The sequence below is a fragment of the Peromyscus californicus genome, unplaced genomic scaffold (genome assembly GCF_007827085.1).
Source record: "Peromyscus californicus insignis strain IS unplaced genomic scaffold, ASM782708v3 Scaffold_2__1_contigs__length_46816999, whole genome shotgun sequence".
NCBI lineage: Eukaryota > Metazoa > Chordata > Mammalia > Rodentia > Cricetidae > Peromyscus > Peromyscus californicus.
The window spans coordinates 40,696,861-40,718,942 of record NW_026294540.1 but is presented as its reverse complement, the minus strand read 5'-3'; the positions used below and the strand labels follow the sequence as shown (position 1 = coordinate 40,718,942).

The 22,082-nt window shown below is 46.9% G+C and overlaps 1 protein-coding gene across 3 annotated transcripts; it reads left to right on the top strand.

The window, feature by feature from the left end:
* Positions 1–437: 437 nt before the first annotated feature.
* Slc46a3 (solute carrier family 46 member 3) lies at positions 438–20,245 on the top strand. Of its 3 annotated transcripts, none has more exons than XM_052754537.1 (6): positions 439–589; positions 1,217–1,429; positions 7,673–8,543; positions 10,143–10,226; positions 13,750–13,906; positions 14,372–20,245. In XM_052754537.1, the coding sequence occupies exons 2-6, from the start codon at positions 1,241–1,243 to the stop codon at positions 14,451–14,453; spliced, it is 1,383 nt and encodes a 460-aa protein (XP_052610497.1). In that variant the 5' UTR covers positions 439–589; positions 1,217–1,240; the 3' UTR covers positions 14,454–20,245. The 3 variants fall into 3 exon arrangements, with proteins under 3 accessions (XP_052610500.1, XP_052610497.1, XP_052610499.1); XM_052754539.1 differs by lacking the exon at positions 439–589 and adding an exon at positions 596–799; XM_052754540.1 differs by lacking the exon at positions 10,143–10,226 and having other exon boundaries at positions 438–589.
* The last annotated feature ends 1,837 nt before the right edge of the window (positions 20,246–22,082 follow it).

The following is a 22,082-nucleotide window of genomic DNA, read 5'->3' as shown; positions in this document are numbered from 1 at the left end:
GCTACGGTGAACTGCAACCCTAGCAACCCTAGTGTGTGACATTTACAACCACTTTTTGGTGTTTCATTTAATTTTATATATTTTATTTCTTTATAAAATAATATTTATTTATAAAATAAAATTATATATACTATATGTATATACATATATATACATGCACACACACATATATAAAAATGTATTCTTGCTTTGGACAGGAGTCTTGCTATGTAGTCCCGGCTGTTCTCGAACTCTTGATCCAGCTGCCAAGGCGACCCGCTCTTCAGGTTCTACCCAGAAACACTTGGCAGAACCAGCACGGAGCTGCGGGGTCACCCAACCTGCCCCGCTGTTGGGCGAGAGCCAGCCGGGCCTCCGGGGGCGGGCGCGAGAGAGTGACGCTGCGCTAGACCAATCCCTGCGGGGGCGCCGGCCGCGGGACCCAATCACAAGCGAGCTAGGGAAGGGTGACAGCTCGGGCCGAAGATCTCTATCTCCGGGCTCCCGTGATGATGCTCGACTGCCGAGTCACTACCAGGGCCCAAAGACCGAGACTGCGGCGGCGTGGGGAGCAGCCGGGACTGAGTCCGGGGCCACTAGAGACCGGGAGGTGCGCTTATCTCGCTTTGCCTTCAAACAGGGCTCCAGTGTCGCGTTCCAAGGACATCCCCCTGTTGCGTCCAGCTCCACCTCGCTGTCCCCAGCTAGGGAGCCGCGCTGGAAAGCCGGGGGCGCTGCGCCCTGCACGGGTAACTGAGAACCCAGTCCTGAAAACGGTCCTACCTGCGCCTAGCCAGGCAGGAAGACCGGAACCGTGGGGGTGAGTTTAGAAAACGAAAACAGAAACTCCCCTTCCGATCGGGAGCTGCTTTCTGCAAGGCCCTTGCACCGGCAGTCAGAGAACAACAGTTGCGTAACCTTCGGGTTCCCGGGGAACTTCATTGTTTACTTCCCGGGAACCAGCCCGTGCTATTATTCGGCGCAGCGCTGTGAGCACTGAGTAAGCAGAGCCCGGGGAGAACTTAGTCCTGAGAAAGCTCAGTCCGCTCCCTGGAGAGCTACGGGGGACCCTCTCCCGGCAAGGGCACTCTCTCAGAAATCTGGAACTCTCTCTTTGCTTACTCATGTTTATGACACACTGTTCCAACTTCCCCATCTTTGAGAGTTTAGCCTCTGGGATAAGGAATCAACTGATGAGTTCTCTCCCCTGCTCCCCCTCCCTCCCTCTAACAAACAGACTCCACCTGCCCACCTGAGCAATATGAAGATATCATTCATCGAGCCCGCCATTCTCCTAAACGCGTTTGCTATGACCCTGACCATCCCGCTGACCGCGCAGTACGTGTACCGGAGGATCTGGGAAGAAACCGGTAACTACACCTTTGCTTCCGGTAGCAATGTCTCTGAATGCGCGCAAAACAAGAGCGACCCGATCTTTGCATTCCGGGAGGTAAGGAATTAAAACCTCCCATCCTGTAGTCAACAGGGAATGGAAACCGGAGGCTCTCCAGGGTGTGACACCCCCTCCCCCCCTCCAACCTTTCTCCCTAAAAGCAGCTCAAATCAAGGGCCTTCTCTCAGTTCCCATTTCAGTTAATGGTTCCTCCTAACACCTTTAATCCGCCTCTTTCAAAAATCCCTCCGAGTGTAGGACCAGCTCTTTTCTCCTTAGGAAATCTCACGACAACCCGCATCCACCCTTCGCTGGTCTCTTGAGAACAAAACAAAAGTCTGAAAAATTGGACCAAGGCCTTTGACACCCATGGGGTTGGGCAGCATTTGTGGAGGTCAGGAGGCGGTGACAGGAGATAAGTGTCGAGTCACGTGCCCACATCTGGACTGGGTTGTGCTCACTTTGGCTCCCAATAGCCTGAAAATGTTTAGCTCGACATTATGGGGCCTGCCTCAGTTCTGTATGCGTCTGACAGAGCTATGTCATCACTCTGTTGGGGCCTGAGGCAGTCTTTGTCATGTGTGGGGGTGACATCAGAGGCTTTCCTACAGTGCCACATTCACAAGCTCAGGTCTGCTCTCCTTGGGGATTATTTTGTGGAAATAACAGAGTGGGCTGCTTTCGCAGTCACAGAGGAGAGGAGGTCGAGAGCTGCCTCCCCGGATCTGAGGGTCTCTGTGCAGGCAAATGAATCTGAGGTGGGGACATGGCAGAGGGCCCCAAGGGGAAGCCTGAAGTCACCCCAGCTGCCCCAAGGTATCAGGTTGAAGCTGGACGGGACAAGGTCCAGTTGCTTGGCCAACCCTGTCCTTGCTTCCTCATGCTGTGGGAGAATTTTCTTGGAACAGAGCATTTCTGACCGGCCATAGGGCCTGCACAGTCATAAAGAGAAGGGTAGGGGCCTCACCGAATGGTTTACTGCCCTCCACAGAGTGTCTCCTCAGGCCTGTAATCACAATACTCACGAGGCTGGGGGAGGAGGGTTGTGAGTTCAAGGCCAGCCTCAGCTACCCAGTTTCAAGGTAGCAACAAGAAGAATGATACAGTGGAAGGAAGGATAGATAGATGGATGGAAGAAACCAAGATCACATGACTATGATGCTGTGATGTCCAAGTTGGATTCCTCAGCTCTAAAAAAAAAAAAAAAAGTGTAACAATCTATCTCTCCGAGGAGTGAGAAAGTCCCGGGGACTTGTCATTTCTATGTTTGAGTCAGGGATTTCCTTCACTCCTCCCCAAGTGACAGGAGCAAGTCCCTTGATGCAGTGGGAGGAGCCTAGGGGGAAAGTACAGTGTTAGCCCCTCCAGACCTGGTTACTGACCAACTCCCTACCCCCATCCCCCATACACACTGCCTAGAGCAGTGTGGTCTCATTTAGATTTTAGCCAAGCTTTCAATTTGATTGTTTTTTTTCTTTTCTTTTCCTTTTTTGTTTTGTTTTCAATTGGACTGATATTCAAGAGACTGTCCTTATTCCAGGTCTTGTCCCCCAAAGTCGGTGCCCCGAGATTTTTGGTGCTTTCCTGAGGAGCAGGGAACTAGAGCCACCATACCTAGCCCTACCCTGCTGCGCACAGCTGGGACAGGACCAGACAAGAAGGGGCTGACAGCATCACTTTTGCCTCGATCACGTCCTTCTGGATGCTTTCCGGATGCTGCCCTTGTATGGCCTCAGAGAACATCCTCCTCCCTCTGAATCTGAGAGCCTTGTCCCCTGCTCAGAGCTTCCTTCTTTAGCAGCCAACTCTGTTGTGTGAGCTTGGCCCCTCAGTTTCCAAATGAGGGGGAGTTAGGGGTTTGTGTCCTGGTCACCCTGAAAATAAAGAGCCAGCCCTTTGGGAGGACTAGAAAAACAAAATTTCTTTCTTACCACCTAGCCCCCACTGTCCATTGAGTGTAAAATAAGATTGTGCATTATGACAGGAAGCCCTGCACTGCTAGGCCATAGTTGTTTGTCCTTCTTGTCCGAGTCTGTGTCTCTGTTGCTGTGATAAAACACTGACCAAAGCCGGGCGGTCGTGGTGCACATCTATAATCCCAGCACTCGGGAGGCAGAGGCAGGTGGATCTCAGTAAGTTCAAGGCCAGCCTGGTCTACAGAGCAAATTACTGGACAGCCAGGGCTACACAGAGAAAGCCTGTCTGGAAGGAAAAAACAAAACAAAACACTGACCAAAAAGCAACTTGGAAGAGGAGAGGGTTTATCTGGCTTACAGATTAGAGCCCATCATCTAGGGAAACCGAGGCAGAACCTGGAGGCAGGAACTGAAGAAGAGACCACGGAGACACCCATAGCTTGCTCAACTGCCTTCCTTACGCGACCTAGCCTGGCTGCCCAGGGATGGCACCTCCTACAGTCCTGGGCACAGGCCAATCTGATGGAGGTAATTCCTCAGCTGAGGTTCCCTCCTCCAAGCTGACTCCAGTCTGTGTCAAGTGGACAACTGAAGCCGACTGTAACACATCCCAAGAACAAACACACCCACGTGTGCCTGTGTGCAAGTGTGTAAGATGCTGTTTTACATTTCAGGGTGTGGAGAGAAGAAATGGAATGAAACTTGGTATGGTGGTGCATGGTCTGTAATTCTAGCATCTAGGGGGCAGAGGCGGGAAGATCATGAGTTCAAAGCCAACCTGGGAAACATAGTGAGTCATCCTGTCTCAATAATCCAAGGGCTGCTGAGGATATAACTTAATGACAGATAGCTTACTTGACATTCGAAAAGCCTCGGGTTCAGTCTTTGTCACCACAAAGTAAGTCATAATAAGCCTTATTGTAGTGAACATCTGTAATCTCAGCACTTGGGAGAGAGAAGCAGAAGGGTTACAAGTTCAAGACCAACTCAGGATCCATAAGGATACCTTGTCTCAACATATTAAAAATTAATTAAAGAATAAACTACACTCTCTCACCTATATTTGGTATTTGAAAATATATACTTTAATGAAAGTCTTATTTTCCAACCCTTTTTATTAACATACACATACACACACACACACACACACACACACACACACACACACACACATCTTAGTTAGGGTTTTTGTTTTGTTCTTGTTTTTAGTTTTTTGGTTTTTCGAGACAGGGTTTCTCTGTGTAGCTTTGCGCCTTTCCTGGAACTCATTTGGTAGTCCAGGCTGGCCTCGAACTCACAGAGATCCGCCTGGCTCTGCCTCCCGAGTGCTGGGATTAAAGGCGTGCACCACCACCGCCCGGCTAGTTAGGGTTTTATTGCAGTGAAGAGACACCATGACTACAACAGCTCTTATAAAGGAAAGCATTTAATTGGGGCTGGCTTACAGTTCAGAGTCTAGTCCATCATTGTCATAGCAGGAAGCATGGCAGCACACAGGCAGACATGTGCTGGAGAGGTAGCTGAGAGTTCTGCATCTGGATCCACAGGCAGCAGGAAGAGACAGTGAGCCCCTAGGCCCGGCTTGACCTTCTGAAACCTCAAAGCCCTCTCCTAGTGACACACTTCTCCAACAAGGGTGTATATTATTGAAGAATAATGCCACTCCCTATGAGTCTGTGGGGTCCATTTTTATTCAAACCACCATAATACACACACACACACACACACACACACACACACACACACACACACACACACGTAATATTGCTGAGACTAGAGGATAGCTAGAGGATAGCCATAAGCTAGTGGCCAGCCTGGGCTACCTAGCGAGACTTTGTCTCAAAACTTTATTTTTATCTTAATCTACTTTTTCAAAGTTCCAAGTTCTCAGAGCCTTGTGACTAGAGGGGTCACCTCTGCACCTTGTCAGTGGGGTTTATCTCCATGGGGACCTTATACAGTGGTGGGTGCCTTGGGCTAAGAAGTGAAGTAGTGGGGGATTCTAGCTGCGCTTGTTGACTGTTGAGGAAGAAGGAGTCTTCTAACAACTCACTACACCATTTTCTTGTCACGTGATCACCTCTCAAGAAGTAAATTGGTAACAGGAGTCTGTCCTGCAATTTTTTAAAAAGCTGTCTTTTTTTTTTTTTTTTTTTCGAGACAGGGTTTCTCTGTGTGGCTTTGCGCCTTTCCTGGAACTCGCTTGGTAGCCCAGGCTGGCCTCGAACTCACAGAGATCCGCCTGCCTTTAATCCCAGCACTCGGGAGGCAGAGGCAGGCGGATCTCTGTGAGTTCGAGGCCAGCCTGGGCTACCAAGCGAGTTCCAGGAAAAGGCGCAAAGCCACACAGAGAAACCCTGTCTCGAAAAACCAAAAAACAAAAAAAAAAGATGTCTTTTTTAAGTGTATGATTGTTTTGCCCGCATGTACGTCTGTGTACCACACACATGCAGCGCCCTCAGAGACCGGAAGAGAGCATCAGATTCCCTGAGACTGTAGTTACAGATGCTTGTGAGCCACCGTGTGGGTGCTGGGAGCTGAACCTGGGTCCTCTGAAACAGCAGCCAGTGCTCTAACCACTGAGCCATCCCTCCAACCCTTAGCTTGTGTCTTACGTCCCTGTTGTAACTTTGTTACCTTAGACTGCAGAGGAGGAGGTAGCTGTGAAGGACTGGGTGAGGAATAGCAGAAGCCAGCGGGAGACAGACACGGGTGGACCGATATAAAGCAGAAACCCCCTGGGAAAACCCGTTTGAGAAGATGACTTTGTTATTTATTTACTCAGGAAATATTTACGTGATGGCTACCGTAAGTACACAAAGGTGTGCGCATAAACAGGCAGGACTGAGTGCTGAACGAGGCCCCGGGGCTGGTGCCGGGCAACTCATATGCCTTTCAAGTGTCACCCTCCCAACAGCCTGCAAAGTAAGCCTTCATTCCCTCCCGTCAGAAGCAGCAGCAACAGACACAATAATTTGAAAATATCTTCTGTGGCCAGCAAGTGGCGGAGGCCTTATCTTCTTCAGTTTGTTCAGTACCCACCAAGAGCCTGCCTGTGCCCAGTACTGTCCTCAGAGATAGTCACACCGAGGGTGACAAGACGGAGCTCTTGCTCCCTCTGGGTTAGGTTATATTGCGGCAGAAAAGCTTTTTTTTTTTTCTTGGTTTTTTGAGACAGGGTTTCTCTGTGTAGCCCTGGCTGTCCTAGAACTTGCTCTATAGACCAGGCTAGCCTTGAACTCAGAGATCCACTTGCCTCTGCCTCCCAAATGTTGGTATTAAAGGCATGAGCTGCCACCTCCCAGCTACATTTTTTTATGGCTCATCGATTATTAGACTGCTTTCTGACAACGTGGGTCTTTTGCTCTTAACACATGGCCTGTCCCGTTGTAAAAACTGTGCATGAATTGGACAATAGTGAGACATGGCAGACACAGGATGTCTTTAAAAGAATTTTTAAATTATTTTTTATGTGTATGGGTGTTTTGCCTGCATGTATGTATGTGCGCCATGTGCATGCCTGGTGACTGTGGAGGCCCGAAGAAGTCATTAGATCCCCTAGAACTGGACTTACAGACAATTGTGAGTCACCACGTGGGTGATGGGACCAAACCTGGATCCTCTGCAAGAGCAGCCAGTGCTCCTAGCCACTGCACCACATCTCCAGCCCCACAGGTATCTTTAACTAGCCCCGAGTTCTTCCCATCAAATGGTTGCCGTAAGGACTGTCACAGCTCCCCACGTGTGTGCCCTCTTCTCCACCATCATTCCTTGCTCAGTCCACAGACGGCAGCTGTCTGGAGCAATCCAAGACTCTTCCACTGCATCTGTCTTACTACTTCTTTAGTCAGTGGAGGACTCTTTTCTCACTAGTCTGTCTGTGGACACAAAGATTAAAAGGGAGCTGAGCTCTGCCTTTTTAGAATCTACCAAGCAAATGTATGTGAACTGTTTGCTCCCCGCAGTAGCCTAGGCAGGAAGACCCGTCACAGCAAGGGCCATCACCCAGGCTGTAGAACTGGAATCAGTGCAGATAGTTCGCGGGGTAGGGGAGGGAAACTAGCGTTCCATTGCTATCACCAGAGTCTGTGACCTGCACATGTCCTTTGTATAAACAGATACACCGATGCATGCATTTTTTTTGCATTTTTTTCTTCTTATACCTTCGAGTCTCTACCATGAGTGGTGTGTAGATATCATGACAAAGTCTGGGTATGTAACCTTCTGACATATGCTATATGAACGGCGTGAAAACTTAATTGGTATTGTCCCCCCACATACCCGAGGCCGCCCATTCACCACCAGCGGCAATATCAAGGGATCATACACTGCAATCTTTTTCCTGGCCGTCGCATCTGTAAACACTTTGTCTTTGTCCTTGCAGGAAGTCCAGAAAAAGGCTTCTCTCTTCAGCCTGCAGGTGGAAATGAGCGGGTTAATTCCTGCTCTGGTGTCCACCTTCCTGCTTTTGTCCAGCAGCGACAGCCATGGACGGAAACTCCCCATGGTTCTGTCCTCTCTTGGCTCTCTAGGAACCAACATTTGGCTGTGTGTGCTGTCCTACTTCAAGCTTCCACTCCAGCTTCTGATGGCATCCACCTTCATGGGTGCCCTCTTCGGGAATTACACCACGTTTTGGGGCGCTTGCTTTGCCTACATTGTGGATCAGTGTAAAGAATACAAGCAGAAAATCATTCGAATAGCCATCCTGGATTTTATGCTTGGAGTCGTTACTGGGCTAACGGGTCTGTTATCTGGCTATTTTATCCAAGAACTGGGTTTTGTGTGGTCCTATTTCATCATTGCCGTAGTTCTTACGGTCAACCTGACCTACATCGCATTTTTCCTCAGTGATCCCATAAGGGAGTCTTCATCTCAGATTGTCACTATGTCCTGTAGGGAAAGCCTCAAGGATCTATTTTACCGGACTTACATGCTTTTTAAAAATGGCTCCAGTAAGCGACGATCTTTGCTCTGTCTGCTGATTTTTACCATTGTCATTTATTTTTTTGTGATAATTGGCATTTTCCCGATTTTTACGCTTTATGAGCTGGGCTCTCCACTCTGCTGGGATGAGGTTTATATAGGCTACGGTACAGCTTTGGGCAGTCTCTCCTTTTTGAGTAGTTTCCTCGGCATATGGCTTTTTTCCTACTGCTTGAAGGATCTTCACATCACCTTTATTGGCATTCTTACCACCATGGTGGGAATGATCCTAGCTGCTTTCACGAGGACCACTCTCATGATGTTTTTAGGTGAGTTTACAAATATGTTTGATTTTGTTTTTATAAAGTGGGAGGAGGGGATTACACTTAATATAAAGCTCTCTATGAACCCATTCTATTTCAATTTAAAGCAAACAGCCAGCTTGCCAGAAGTCAGTAATTAAAATGCCAGATGGAATCATCACGATTTTCCAAATTTGCGTATTTGCCAAAAATATGTTGAGGGACATTCTTGGTGTGACTCAGTTCTTGAGTGTAGCTTTTACTGAAATGAGTGTTCCTTAGAAGGCTGTGTTGGAACAGGAGACAAAACTGTAATGTGGATTTTTGGTCCAAGCCAGCTGTTTCGACCATGGAGGTAGGTAGTAAGCTATTGCCACTGACTGGAGGCACAATTTGAAGAATCAGAATCAGGCTCGATTTCCACCTCTCCCACTGGGTGACCTTGGCGAGTTCATTCCTCTGAACCCTTCATTTTCTCCTTGTGCAACACACACTGGAAAGCTTCATTCAGGTTTTATAACGAGTCTTGGAGAACTAGGAAGCACTTTGCACAGTGCCTTTTAGACAGTAGGAGCCACATCCCTGTTCCACGAGACACATTAAGTCAACATATGCAAATACTCTGGAAACTGTAAATGTACTATTTGCAAAAGCAAATGCCATTATTTTATAGTATGACTAAAAATGACTCAATTAAGAAGCATGACTTAAATCTGGTGATAGTGGCACACGCCTTTAATCCCAGCATCTGGGAGGCAGAGGCAAGGGAATCTCTGTGAGTTTGAGGCCAGCTTGGTTTACAAAGGGAGTTCCAGGTTAGCCAGGGCTGCATAGTGATAGTGAGACCCTGTTTCTCATATATATATATACACACACACATACATACACACACACATATATATACATTCAGTATGCATTTATCATATGTATATATCATGATACAAATCACATATACATCATAATTTAAGAACAAAAGCAATTGTGTTCATGTGTCAAAAAATGAACCAACAAGATGATAAAGAGCCAGTTTACCTGTAAAGGAATCCTTACAGTAGGAAATAAGAGCCCCAAGAATGTAAAGGCCAAAGAACAAAAACCGTATAAAAGGAGCTGGAGAGATGGCTGAGCGGTTAAGAGGTACTGCCCTTATGGAGGAGCAGAGTTCAGTTCCCTGGCTCACAACCATCTTAACTCCAGGTTCAGGGGATCTAGCACCCTCTTCTGGCCCCCATGAGCATACACATATACATGGGACACACACACATACATGCACACACACACACAACTAACAAAAATGAAAATAATAAATATTTCTCAAACAGGTAAAAGCTAATTAGAAGTCAAAACTTGATAAATAAATTATTACATCCTTAGGAAAACAGGCAAATGGGTCTCATCTGGACCAAAACACTCATGAGTAGTATTTGTAGGACCCAAACCAGAATGCTAGAATAAAGCAAACTCCAAATGGCCAGTCAGTAGTCTGTTCATTTACTAGGCAAAACTACGGGTAGCTGGATCTTCAGCTAGTGAGTCGGGCTGCTCATAGGAAAGGATGTTTAGACAGGACAGCATCCTGACTTACCCTGATTTGACTACTTCTCGGGTCTTCTGTTCATCTCACAGTCAGGATCCCATTCTTTTTCACCTTCATGCCGCTCTCTGTCCTGAGGTCCATGCTGTCAAAGGTGGTCCACTCGACTGAACAAGGTGAGTTGACTCTGGAGACTATGACAGACGTTCCGACTTCACTCGATTCTGGCAGCGTCTGAGCCGCCAATAACCCCCTTTCTTCCAGGGTCTCCTTTTGAAGGAAGTGCTAAGCTTTGGTAGGAAAGCTTTACATTCAGGCAGAGGGGGCCCTGCTTAGGGGCCCTGATTTAGAGGGCTTCTCTGGCCTTGTCTCGGCCAGAAGAAGAAAGGAGACCTCAGAGTCAAGGGCTCTCTCCACTGCGAACCTACAGCACTCCTGGCTAGCTGAGCCACTCTGGTTCATGTCTACCGAGTGCTTGGATGATCCTCTTCTGCGGACCATGCCCAGACCCCATGTGCTCCCTTTCCACCAAAGAGGGGTCCAATGGGTGACTTCATAGGCAGGTCCGTTCTGACCTTGGAGTTGGACAGCACCCAGGTGTGCACACCCAGGTGTGAAGGACCCCTTCTGAGGCAGACAGCAAGGGGAAGTCAAATGGTGTGGGTCGCAGGCTGGGGACGCTCTCACTGTTGTCCAGTTTCTACATGGAACTCTTAAAAAGCCTGGGAATTCTGTGTTTCCATCTGGCCTTCCTCAGTATAGAGACACATCACACTAATCCCTAGCCGTTTGTTAGCTGTATTTACAACATCTAAATGCAGCTGTCACTTTATGTCTGACGGGGAAGGTTCCAGAGCCCCTCACAGACACCAATATTCTGAACAAGTTACAGTGGCATATGTGTGAAATTTTCAGTCAAACTCATTATTTTGCACACTAAACAAAAAAAAATGCATGAAAATAATTAAAACAGGTTTAAACTGGATAGTATTTGCATATCATTTACACATAACCCCTAAACTTTAACCTCTCTAGATGACCCATAATACCTCAGATGAGACAGATTTTGTAAACAGTCATTTTATTGTGTTGTTTAGGGAATAATGACAAGGAAAAAAAAAGTCTGTGCGTGTTTGGTGCCTAACTGTCGGTTTGGTGGGTGGTCAGCAGACACAGGGGGCCATCCGTGCTTAGAAGGTGATAGGGACCTTCAGTTACATTCTTGCACTGGGTCCCAGAAAGGCTTTCTTCTGGACCTGAATCTGAGGCCACGCTGGAAACACAGAGCCCAGGGGATTCCATGGAAGGTAATGCAGAGGAACGGGCAGTGTGGAGGCAGCCAGAGAGGTGGCCCAGACAGGCAGAAAAGATACATCATAACCTAGCTCTGTTCTGTTCCTTTGACCAAGTGCTCAGCAAGGTGGCCAGCAAGGAAGCCCCCAAACACGACGAGAGCAGGGGAGCCAAGAGCTCCAGAGGTGCAGGCAAAGAATCACCACAAGGAGTAGATAAGAACAGCCGCTACTAGGTATTGGCGTATGGTGCCGGCCTCGCTCAGCAGCCTGCAGGTATCATCAGACTCCGGTACTTTCCGGTCTCATATTTTAGCCTTGTGTCGACGTCCTTACATGAGTGTTTATGAATCGCTTCTAATAGCGCACTTGTATTTGCGTGAGTCTGGTCAATGCTGAGGAAAACTGCATACTTCAGTCAGTCTTAAAATCTCATTACGGGTTCTTGGCCCCTCGTAAATGGAAGCTGTGTCCTCTCCAAGCCGTTCATAAACTGTGTCATAATGGCTATCTCAAGAGCACTTAAGAATAGAAGACTCTGAAAGGGTGCCGTGGAGAAACAGACCTTCGCCCTTGGCTTCGGTGTTTCTTTGATGGGATGCCAAGGGAACAGCAACAAAAGGAAAACGATGTAGCTAAGGGGCGGAGAGATGGCTCCGTGCTTGAGAGCACTGACTGCTCTTGCAGAGGACCTGAGTTCTGTTCTCACCTCCACGTCGTGACTCACAACCATCTGTAACTCCAGCGCCAGGGATCCAATACCTTCTTCTGGCCTCCAGGAGCACCAGGCTTGCACACGGTGCACATCCATAACCTGCGGGCCAATGCTCATACACATAAAATAAATCTGAAAATAATAGTTATCTTGTTCCTACCTCTGAACTCCGAGGTACTTTAGATAGTGGCCACATTTTCATACCTCAATATATACTCATTCTTTATTTTTTTCTAAATACTTACTTTATGAAAATATGATGCACTTTAGAGTAGTCACGGGAGACGGGACACACCACGGGGCCACCAGGCGCCACTCACTCTCTGCTAGCTCAACTCTGACAGTTCAGAGGCTGGGGCATAGCTCTGCGGGAGAGCACACACTTGAATAACTAGAAGGGAGAGGAAACAGCACTTCGGTGATGTTTCTGAAAATGCCTGTGTTTTCTAACAATCTCGTGTCCTGGACCAGCTGTCTTGCTTTGGCACGGCTCACAAACTCATGCTGAGTATAAATAGGGACACAATAAAACAGGCTGGAGATTTGAGTTGCTTGATTTTTTTTTTTTTTTGAGTCTAGAAAGTACACTCATTCAGGTGCATTTGATCCAGCTTATCTCTGTATCTACTTAACAGGTTGGGTTGCCCAGGGAAGTCGAGAACAAGCTACCGCTCTTCCACAGCAGCATGTTGTGTGAGACAGACGGCACCCAGCCCAACCTATTTATCTTAGGGAACGGATGGGTCCCCTAGCCACCAGAACCAGCAGTGTCCAGTCTGTTTTGTGTACCGTAGTACTATTCTTGGGCATAGCAAGGAACACAAAGAAAATATTGTAACTAAGCAAGTAGGGAAGCCAGTTAACCTGAATCCTTGCATCACCGTAAATCATGAAGGCAGTACATGCTACCGGGTGATTGATGGGTATGGAGTCCTGAGTTAAACTTCACTCATTCATTTGACGTGCTTGTTAAATGGCTGCCATGCACCAGGACAACTGGGCCCTGAGGACATCAGAGCAAGCAGAACAGCTGTGTGCGTGGAATTGACAGAGCTGTGGCTCGGTCAGAAGGAGACACATAAATGTCCACACAGAATTTCCTGTCCATAGCTAGATTCCGGTCTGATGCAACAGCTGGAATTGAGGCCGTGGGAGGAGACACTGCAGTCTCCAAAAGAGTCAGCTGATGGTACCTGTGTCAGCCTTCCGCCGTAGACATTGGAGCTTAGCTATTTGGGGTCTTCAACATCTCTCCCATCAAGTCCACAGAGAGCACCTTGCTTCAGATTCTTCATCTGCAAAATGGGTTGGTTACTTCTCAGGGTTTTGTTGTTTGAGACAAGCTCTCAAGCGAAGAATGACCTTGAATTTCTGATTCTCCTGCCTTTGCCTCTTGAGTGTTGGGAATACAAGTGTGTACCACCACACCTGTTTTGTGCTGTGCTGGGGGGATCGAACCCCGGGGTTTCTCTGTGTGTAACCCTGGCTGTCATGGAACTCACTTTGTAGACCAGGCTGGCCTCGAACTCATAGAGATCCGCCTGGCTCTGCCTCCCGAGTGCTGGGATTAAAGGCGTGCGCCACCACTGCTCAGCTCCAGGACTGTTTTCAAGGAACAGTTCTCTTGTTTCTCTTTTGACTGATGTTTTGTAATTCCACCTTTTTCCTTTTCTTCCTCCCTCCACACCCCAGGTGCGTTGTTCGCTTGCATAGCTTTCCTAGAAACACTGGGTGGAGTCGCCTCGACCTCGGCTTACAACGGTATTTATTCAGCCACTGTCGCTTGGTACCCTGGCTTCATTTTTCTGCTGTCTGCCGGCCTCCTCATCCTCCCAGTCATCAGTCTATGGTAGGTATCTCATCATTTTATCAAAGGGCATATGGGTTAAATGAATCTTCTAACTCTGTGTGCAAAATGACACAGATTCTTGACATTTGCCTTGGAGGACTATTTGCTAGAGAATTGTTGGTCACGAATACACCCGTCAATAATTTGAGACCTTAGAATGAGAGTGTCATTGGCCATTGAGAACTAAGGGGGAATGGCCTTAGGTCACAGATGTATGGAAGGCATTTTATGGGGACTCTTAAGAATAGTATCTTGGGGGTGTAGGAGAGAGAAAAAACTTGTTTATTTGATTAATTTTAGAACACTATACATAATGAGTCAGTGAAGTTCAAAATGCCGGGACGGGATATGCCTGTTACACAGAACTTGTATAATTTATTAAAAGCCAGGTATGGCTGGACAGGACAGAAGCTTGGTTACTTATGGATCTTTTAACCCCTTCCCAATGCTTGTTTGATTTTGTAGGGCTGTCAAGTGCATTGGCTGGGAAGAGGGAAGCTACACAATGTTCGTCCCGGAAGAGCCTTGTGAGCACTCGTCAGACTGAGGACATTCAGCAGTAATGCACAGGTCACATCCAGGACGCCAGAAGAACACACAGCCCACAACCAGTATTTCATTCGCAATCTGTGTCAAAAGGTCCTTTTTCCTAAATGGAGTGAGCTGTAAGGCGGCAGCGCCTGGCTCTGCTGCTTCTGGGGCCACCTATCACCCCGTGTTCTTCAGTACAGCCAAGACCAGCCCCAGCGCCTCCTTACCTCTCCTTTGACCAGAGAAAGTGGAGTGCAGAGGAGGGCTTGGGAAACTGCAATAAGACTTGAATCAATAATCTAACTGACATGCTCCAGCCTCTCATGTGGAAACCAAGGAGTCCCAACCCCAGTCCATCTGCACAGTGGGCTTCTGACTGCTCAGGGATTTTGAAGACATTTTATGCTGAATAATCACTGATATGAAAATAACGTTCCAGGCAATAATAATTCTTTCTATACTTGACTGACGCTGGAAGATCCTATCAAGGCTCTATTGATGGATGCAAAAATCCTTGAAGAGAAGCACTTTTTAAAATATGCATTTTTCACTTTTCCTAATGTTTTAATTCAGTGACAAGCTTGGTTTTTATATGTAATAGGGAGTGAGTACAAATTCATATTATAAAGAAAACTATCTTAAATTTTAAAACTGAGCAGGCAGCTCACTGTGTATAAGGTCAGTCTTACCTTGCAGTCTGCTCTCGCTCCCTGGCTGGGTAGAAGGCTGTCATGGCCCACAAACCCGGGCTGGCTTTCCCACCTCTCACTGTTCTTACTTCCTCTAGCTCAGGCTCCACACTGTGCTGAGAAGGATGCTTCTAAAACACAGATCTTTTCTTTTCCAGCTAGAATCCTTCAGCAACTGTTGCTCATTAGGCAATTAGGCAAGCATGTGACCACAGCCTGATCCCGCCCCATCCCGTGTCACACCACATTACACCCACGCTTATTTCCACCCTCGATCCCCAAACACCGTGTCTCCTTTTGACATTAAGTTACAGCTTTAATGGTCTATGAAGTTCATCTGTCCTTCCTCTCCTGTTTCATTAAAACTGCCATGTGTCAGCCAAAACATTGTTTTCCCAGTGCAGCCAGGGTTCTTGACATTTATCACCCATCCCTCAATCTCTGCAGGTTTTCCACAGCCCTTTGTATAAACAAGGATTCCATCTAGGGGCTGGAGAGATGGCTCAGAGGTTAAGAGCACTGCCTGCTCTTCCAGAGGTCCTGAGTTCAACTCCCAGCACCCACATGGTGGCTCACAACCATCTCTAGTGGGATCTGATGCCCTCTTCTGGCATAAAGTTGTAAATGCAGATAAAGCACTCATAAACATAAATAATAAAAAAAAATTTTTAAAGGAATTTCATCTAGCATTTTCCGCTGGATTTTTTTAAACATTTATTTTTATGTGTATGAATGCTTGCACAGTATGTCCCTGCACCACGTGCACGCAGTGCCCACAGAGTCCAGAAGAGGGCGCTGTGCCCCCTGGAACTGGAGTTACAGATGCTTGTGAGCCATCATGTGGGTGCTAGGACTGAACCCAGGTCCTCTGCAAAAGCAGTCAGTGCTCTAACCATCTCTCCAGCCCAAGATTCTATTTGTTCCCCCCACAGGTCTTCTTGAGGACAGGGACAGTCTTTGCTCACGACATGCTCAGTAAATGTTGCGCAACTGAATTTGATGACCACAATTCCTTTTATTCGTAAGAACTGTTCAAAGTTACAGCTTTAATGGTCTATGAAGTCACCACTCCCTACGGTTACTAAGCTAAACCTGCAAACAAACTGAAAAGTGTTGGGCTGTGCACCTTTCAAGTTGATTATCTTGTTTCCATGGGTTACTCAACACCTTCCATTTTTTCTTTTCTTTTCCTGTGTGTGCAGGTGTGTGTGTACGTGTTTGTGCCTGTGGAGGCCATGAGATAACTATGGCTGTTGTTCCTCAGTCACCACCCACTCTGGTGTCTTGAGAATTGTCTGTCTGTGTCCTCTCTAAGGAGCCTGGGCTGGCTGGCCAGTGAGTCTCCACCTCCCCAGAGCTGGGACTCCAAGTCACACTGCCGGGCTCCCTTTTAATGAGTTCTGAGGGACTGAACTCAGGGCTTCTTGTTGGCAAGGCAAGCACTGTTACTGACTGAGCTGTCCCAGCCCCTTTACCATATTTTGCTTTTCTCTCTCTGTCTCTCTCTGTCTCTCTCTCTCTCTCTCTCTCTCTCTCTCTCTCTCTCTCTCTCTCTCTCTCTCTCTCAAATTTAACTTCTTTATTGATTCTTTGGGAGTTTCACATCATGCACCCCAATTCCACTCACCTACCTGTAACACAAATTCTAATTGGTCTTTATAATAAAAACCCAGAGTCAGATCTCAGGGTGAAAGCTGAAAGAACAGAGCAGCCAGCCACTAGAGAGACTTCTTACCTCCAGGAATCCTCTGACAGAAAGGGGCTGAGCTCCTGTCTCTACCCTGCCTTATCACTTCCTCTCTCCACTCAGCTCTATCACTTCTGTTTCCTCCTCCCAAGTGCTTTGATTGAAGGTGTGTGCCACCACTGCCTGGCCTCTAGTGGCTAGCTCCGCACTCTGATCTCCAGGCAAGCTTTATTTGTTAGAGCACAAACAAAATATCACCATATTCCCCCTTTTTGTATAAAATAAAAAGAATGTAATAATTCATACAAGAAAAACTATATACAATAAGTACAATAACTTTATAATATATACAAGCAATAATTACATTAACAATGTCTAGTCCATTAACAATTGACAAATTCAGAGAAAATATTCCACATCTATCCTATCTTGATGAGTCCAAAAGTTTGTACCTAATTTACTTTCTATTCTAATTTTCAGTACCAAAACTATCTTTTAATGTCTCTCAACCTTATATACTTTATACCTCTTTAGTTAATTTCTTTTCTGAATCTGGTAACAAGGAAAACTATAACTATAAAGTCTTCAATTCCATCAGAGACCCGAAAAGGAAATAATACTACCCGAGTAAGCAGGAAGTGCAAGCAAGCAACTTCTAAAACATGTGAGAAATGACAGAAACAGCTGGCTGCCTGAATAGTCACCCAAGTTTCCTCTGTAACATTGGGGCATCCATCTTCAGCCCAATGGCCTAGCATATCTGACAGACTCATCTGTGAATCAGGATATTCTAAAGGACTCTCCTACCTTGTCTTGGCAAAGTTCAACAGCCACTTTCTTTTGTGTCGTGCTTGTCCAGTTTGAACGCACACTGTCAGCACCTCCCAGTCCCCCCATAGCCTCCCTTCACCCCTGCAGCGCAGCCTCACAAAAGAAAACAAAACAAAGCAAGCAAAACGAAAACAAGAACAAACTAAACAACAGTAACAAAAAGCCTCTTCTCTTTTTCTTCTCCAACACCTCCTTATTCGCCCTGGTCCTCTACCACATTTCAGAGTTGTGCATAATGACACAGATGCCATGATGTTTCCTGTAACTGAGGAAAAGCACTTTATGGTTTACAAAGTCCACTCTACCAACCTGTTATATTCTTAGTCATTTCCCGCACGTGACAGAGGAGGACATTTGGATGGACTGTGATCCTTCTACAACAGCAGTCTATGCAGACGGACTGGACACTAAGATGAAACGCTAAGAAGTGTCGTCACTGCTTGGGTGTGCATGCTTGTATCCAAAAGCAAGAACTGCACAATGAGCAGCGGGAAGAGCCTATGAAAACCGCATCAGCGGGGATGGGGGTGTGCCCAGTGGCAGGGCACTTGCCTACTGGGTGCAAGGCCCTGTATTGGATCCCAACACTGCAAATGGGCAAAAATGCGTCCGCCCAACCTTAGCTGTCCTCACCTGAGCAGTCAGTCCACAGTGACTACCTGTTCTCAGGTTCCTCGTGGCTTTACCCAGCAGGTCCGCATAGAGGATGATTAGACCACGGGCCTGAGTGCAGGTGTCTGGGATGGTCTGCACTTGGCTGTGCTGGGGGAGGAGGTCTTTTGCTCCACCCCTTGGCGTCTCTATAACCCTGGGGCAGAGACAGTCAGGGCCCGTTGGAAAAGGTTCCAGGCCCTCTCGAGGCTATCCTTTATTTTCTATCTGTTTATCTCCGCGATATTCTCCGCAATAAATCCTTCTATCTAATATTTCCTGCTGCTCGCACTCAAGAAAACTCTGGGGAACTGTGGGGGTGGTTGGGTAAATGCCCCACAGTTCTCAAGACTAGACATGATTTTAAGTCACAACTCTCATTTTTATTTCTTAAAATTTATTATTTTATGTGCATTGGCTTTTGCCTGCATGTATGTATATGTCTGTGTGAGGGTGTCAGGTCCCCAGAACTGGAGTTAAGAGTTTTGAGTTGCCATGTGGTGCTGGGAACTGAACCCAGGTCCTCTGGAATCGCAGCCAGTTCTCTTAACCACTGAGCCAGTGTTCCAGCCCTCTGCAGGATGATCTTAATATAGCTAAGGGTCAATAGATAGCTTCTTGGATGAGCAGAAACCTACTTTGAGTGTAGTGTTTTGAGGGACTCGACTGCTAGTCCAGGGTCAAAAATAGATCATGAGTAAATGCAGCCACCTCCAACATGTCTGTCTGAAGAGGCATTAAATATGATGCTGAGGTTAGAGAGATACAAAGTTGATGGAATGGGGGGATATACTCAGATGGAAATGAAGTTCTCAGTGAAAGTAGATGAGTTGGGGTAGCGGGTGTTAATGGAGCTGGGAAACATGAGAGAGACAAATATGTTTTCTCCCATGTATAGACTCTAGATTTACATGTAAAAAAGATGAAGTATTTGAATGTAGGCAGGGAGAGGAGAGGGCAAGACAAGAATATGAAGGACATTGAAACACTGGTCAAACCTACCATCTTAAAACATGTCAATACATAAATAGTACAAATTTTACAAGGAGCTGGGTGGTGGTGGAGCATGCCTTTAATCCTAGCACTCAAGAGGCAGAGGCAGGTGGATCTCTGTGAGTTCGAGGCCAGTCTGGGCTACAGAGTGAGTTCTAGGACAGCCAGGGCTATGCAGAGAAACCCTGTCTCAAAAAACAGGAGCTGAAGAGATGGCTCAGCAGTTAAGAGGACCTGGGTTCAATTCCCAGTACCCTATGTTCACAACCCTATGGTCATAACCATCTGTAACTTGGTGCAGGGGATCCATCACTTTCTTCTGGCCTCCTCAGGTACTGCACACACATGGTGCACATACACACATACAGGCAAACACTCATACATATCAAAGGAAGAAAACACTCCTTTGGTTCAGCAGTATAGAAAAAGGTGGGTTGTCTCACATCTCCTGAATAGGCTCTTGTCTTCGGAAAGGAACATTTGTTTCCAGGCTATGACACTCACTCACATAATTGTACAACCACCCATGACCTTCTTCACAATCTTTTCATCCATCTCTCTACAGCACCATTTTAGCTCAATGGCTTGTTACCTATAGTCAAAGTTCAAAAATATGAATGTCTTGCCTTGAGACCCAGTTACAAGATTTTATTCCAAGATATTGCAGCCATTGCTTTAGTTTATTACCATCTGTTAGCTGTAACAGCTATTGCTGTTGACCTTTTACTTTGTAAATTAATTATCAACTAATGTACTTTGTAAATTAATAATAATCTTTAATTTGTAAATTAATTATCACAGGCATAGTTTTTGGGGAAAAACAGAGTTAGGTAATGTCCTCAGTTTCAGACATCCACTAGAGGTCCTGGAATGGGTCTCCATGGACCAAGGGACTGATGGATCATTAAATGATGAGCTTGATAACAACGGTAGATAGAGCCTTGGGCTCAGTGTTCTTCTAAAGAAATGCCTTGCTCTGGATATCTAAATTCAGTAGACCCCCAATAGGATCTTGCAATCTACTTTTGAAACCAACCCAGGGCTGGCAAGATGGCTCCCCAGGTAAACATGCTTGCCACCAAGACCCAAATGGTAGGAGAGAACTGACTCCTACAAGTTGTCCTCTGACCTCCATACAGACGCTGTGGTACACACATAATAAATAGTACTAAATTTAAAAGATGTTTTTGAGAACTTCATGCAGTATATTTTGATCAAACTCAACACCCCCAAATTCCTCCCCAGACCCACTGTCTCCACCCTTCCCTCCCTACCCAACCAACTTCAGACTTGTTTTCTTGCTTTTAAACCCTTAGAGTTCAATGTTTCCCGCTACTCTTGGGAGTGGGGTCTGCCCTGGAGCGTGGTGCTCCTAGCAGGGGTCACACGTTTCAAGAAACGGAATCCCTCTCCTAGCAGCCACTGAGCTAGTGGTGAGGTTCCATGGCCACACCCCACCTTCCTCCACACTAGACTGTCTGCCTTGAGTTTGCACAGGCCTTTCATGCTTCAGAGTTCCTGTGCACAACTGCACTGTTTTGTCTAAAAACACTGTTTCTTTCCTTGAACATGTCAGAGGTGATTGGCACGGCCCCCAATAAAAATAAAGGGGGGCCACACCCACTTCATAGGGACTAATGAATGCAGCAAGCCTATCTGCCTTTCTGGAGGCAGGAGTGAACACCTGTGTATGGTCAAGGGAAAGGCCATTTGCTAAACCCCCAGTTCTGTGTGTTAAAACCCAACTCCTTGTCACACCCCTACTGTGTATGCTTCTCCTTTGTCCCGAATGCTCTGATGAATTTTAATCAAATACTAATACTGTGGTCCTCCCTCCCCCAACCTCAATTTCCCTGAGGGAGAGGGGCTGTGAGTTAATAATGAGCTTCCACGGAAATCCCTCAGGAGCAACTGATGCTCTCAGTCTCTTCCTCCTGGCTGTTTATCTGTCCTTTAGGATATCCTTTTTAGCAAAGGACAGTATTGTGAGCTATGCTTGCAAATCACTGAACCTGAGGGGGCATAGGAAACCATTTGTACCCGGTCCGTCGTTAGCACAACTCACAGTGGAGTACTCATGATCGATGCCTGACCCAGGGGCAGTGTTGTAGGACAGGGCCCTTACCTGGCCCTAACTCCTTGTCAACACTCAAAACAGAGTGGAATTACAGGACAGCTTGTCAGTGTATGCCAGAGAATCACTTGGTGTTGGAAGTACTGAGTACAAAGCCCTTTTCCAGCAGATCTGGAACATTCCCGTAAAGGGCCTTGAACATGAAGATTGGTAACTCAGAAGCAGAACGGTGGCAAGGAAAACACAAAACCGTTCTCCAACAGCGTCAGAGCATCTAAGAGGAAAACCGCAGAGGGATATGCGAATTTCAGGGAACCCAAATGGTTTCTCAACTCCAAACAAGCACCGTGGACTCTAGACTGGGACCCATCAGCACGCTTTGCTGTTCAGCTTTACACTACTCATCGGCAGCTTTCTTAGGACACAGAAGGCTACATTTTAATATAAATAAGGAGTCTTCAATGCAGGGTGAGCCTGGCGGCAGCACACACCTTTGATCCCAACACTCAGGGGACAGAGGCAGGCAGATCTCCGAGTTCAAGGCCAGCCTGGTCAACAGAGAGAGATCCAGGACAGCCAGGTCTACACAGAGAAACTCGTGTCTTGAAAAATAAAACAAGCACCGGGCAGTGGTGGTGCACGCCTTTAATCCCAGCACTCGGGAGGTAGAGCCAGGCGGATCTCTGTGAGTTCAAGGCCAGCCTGGGCTACCAAGTGAGT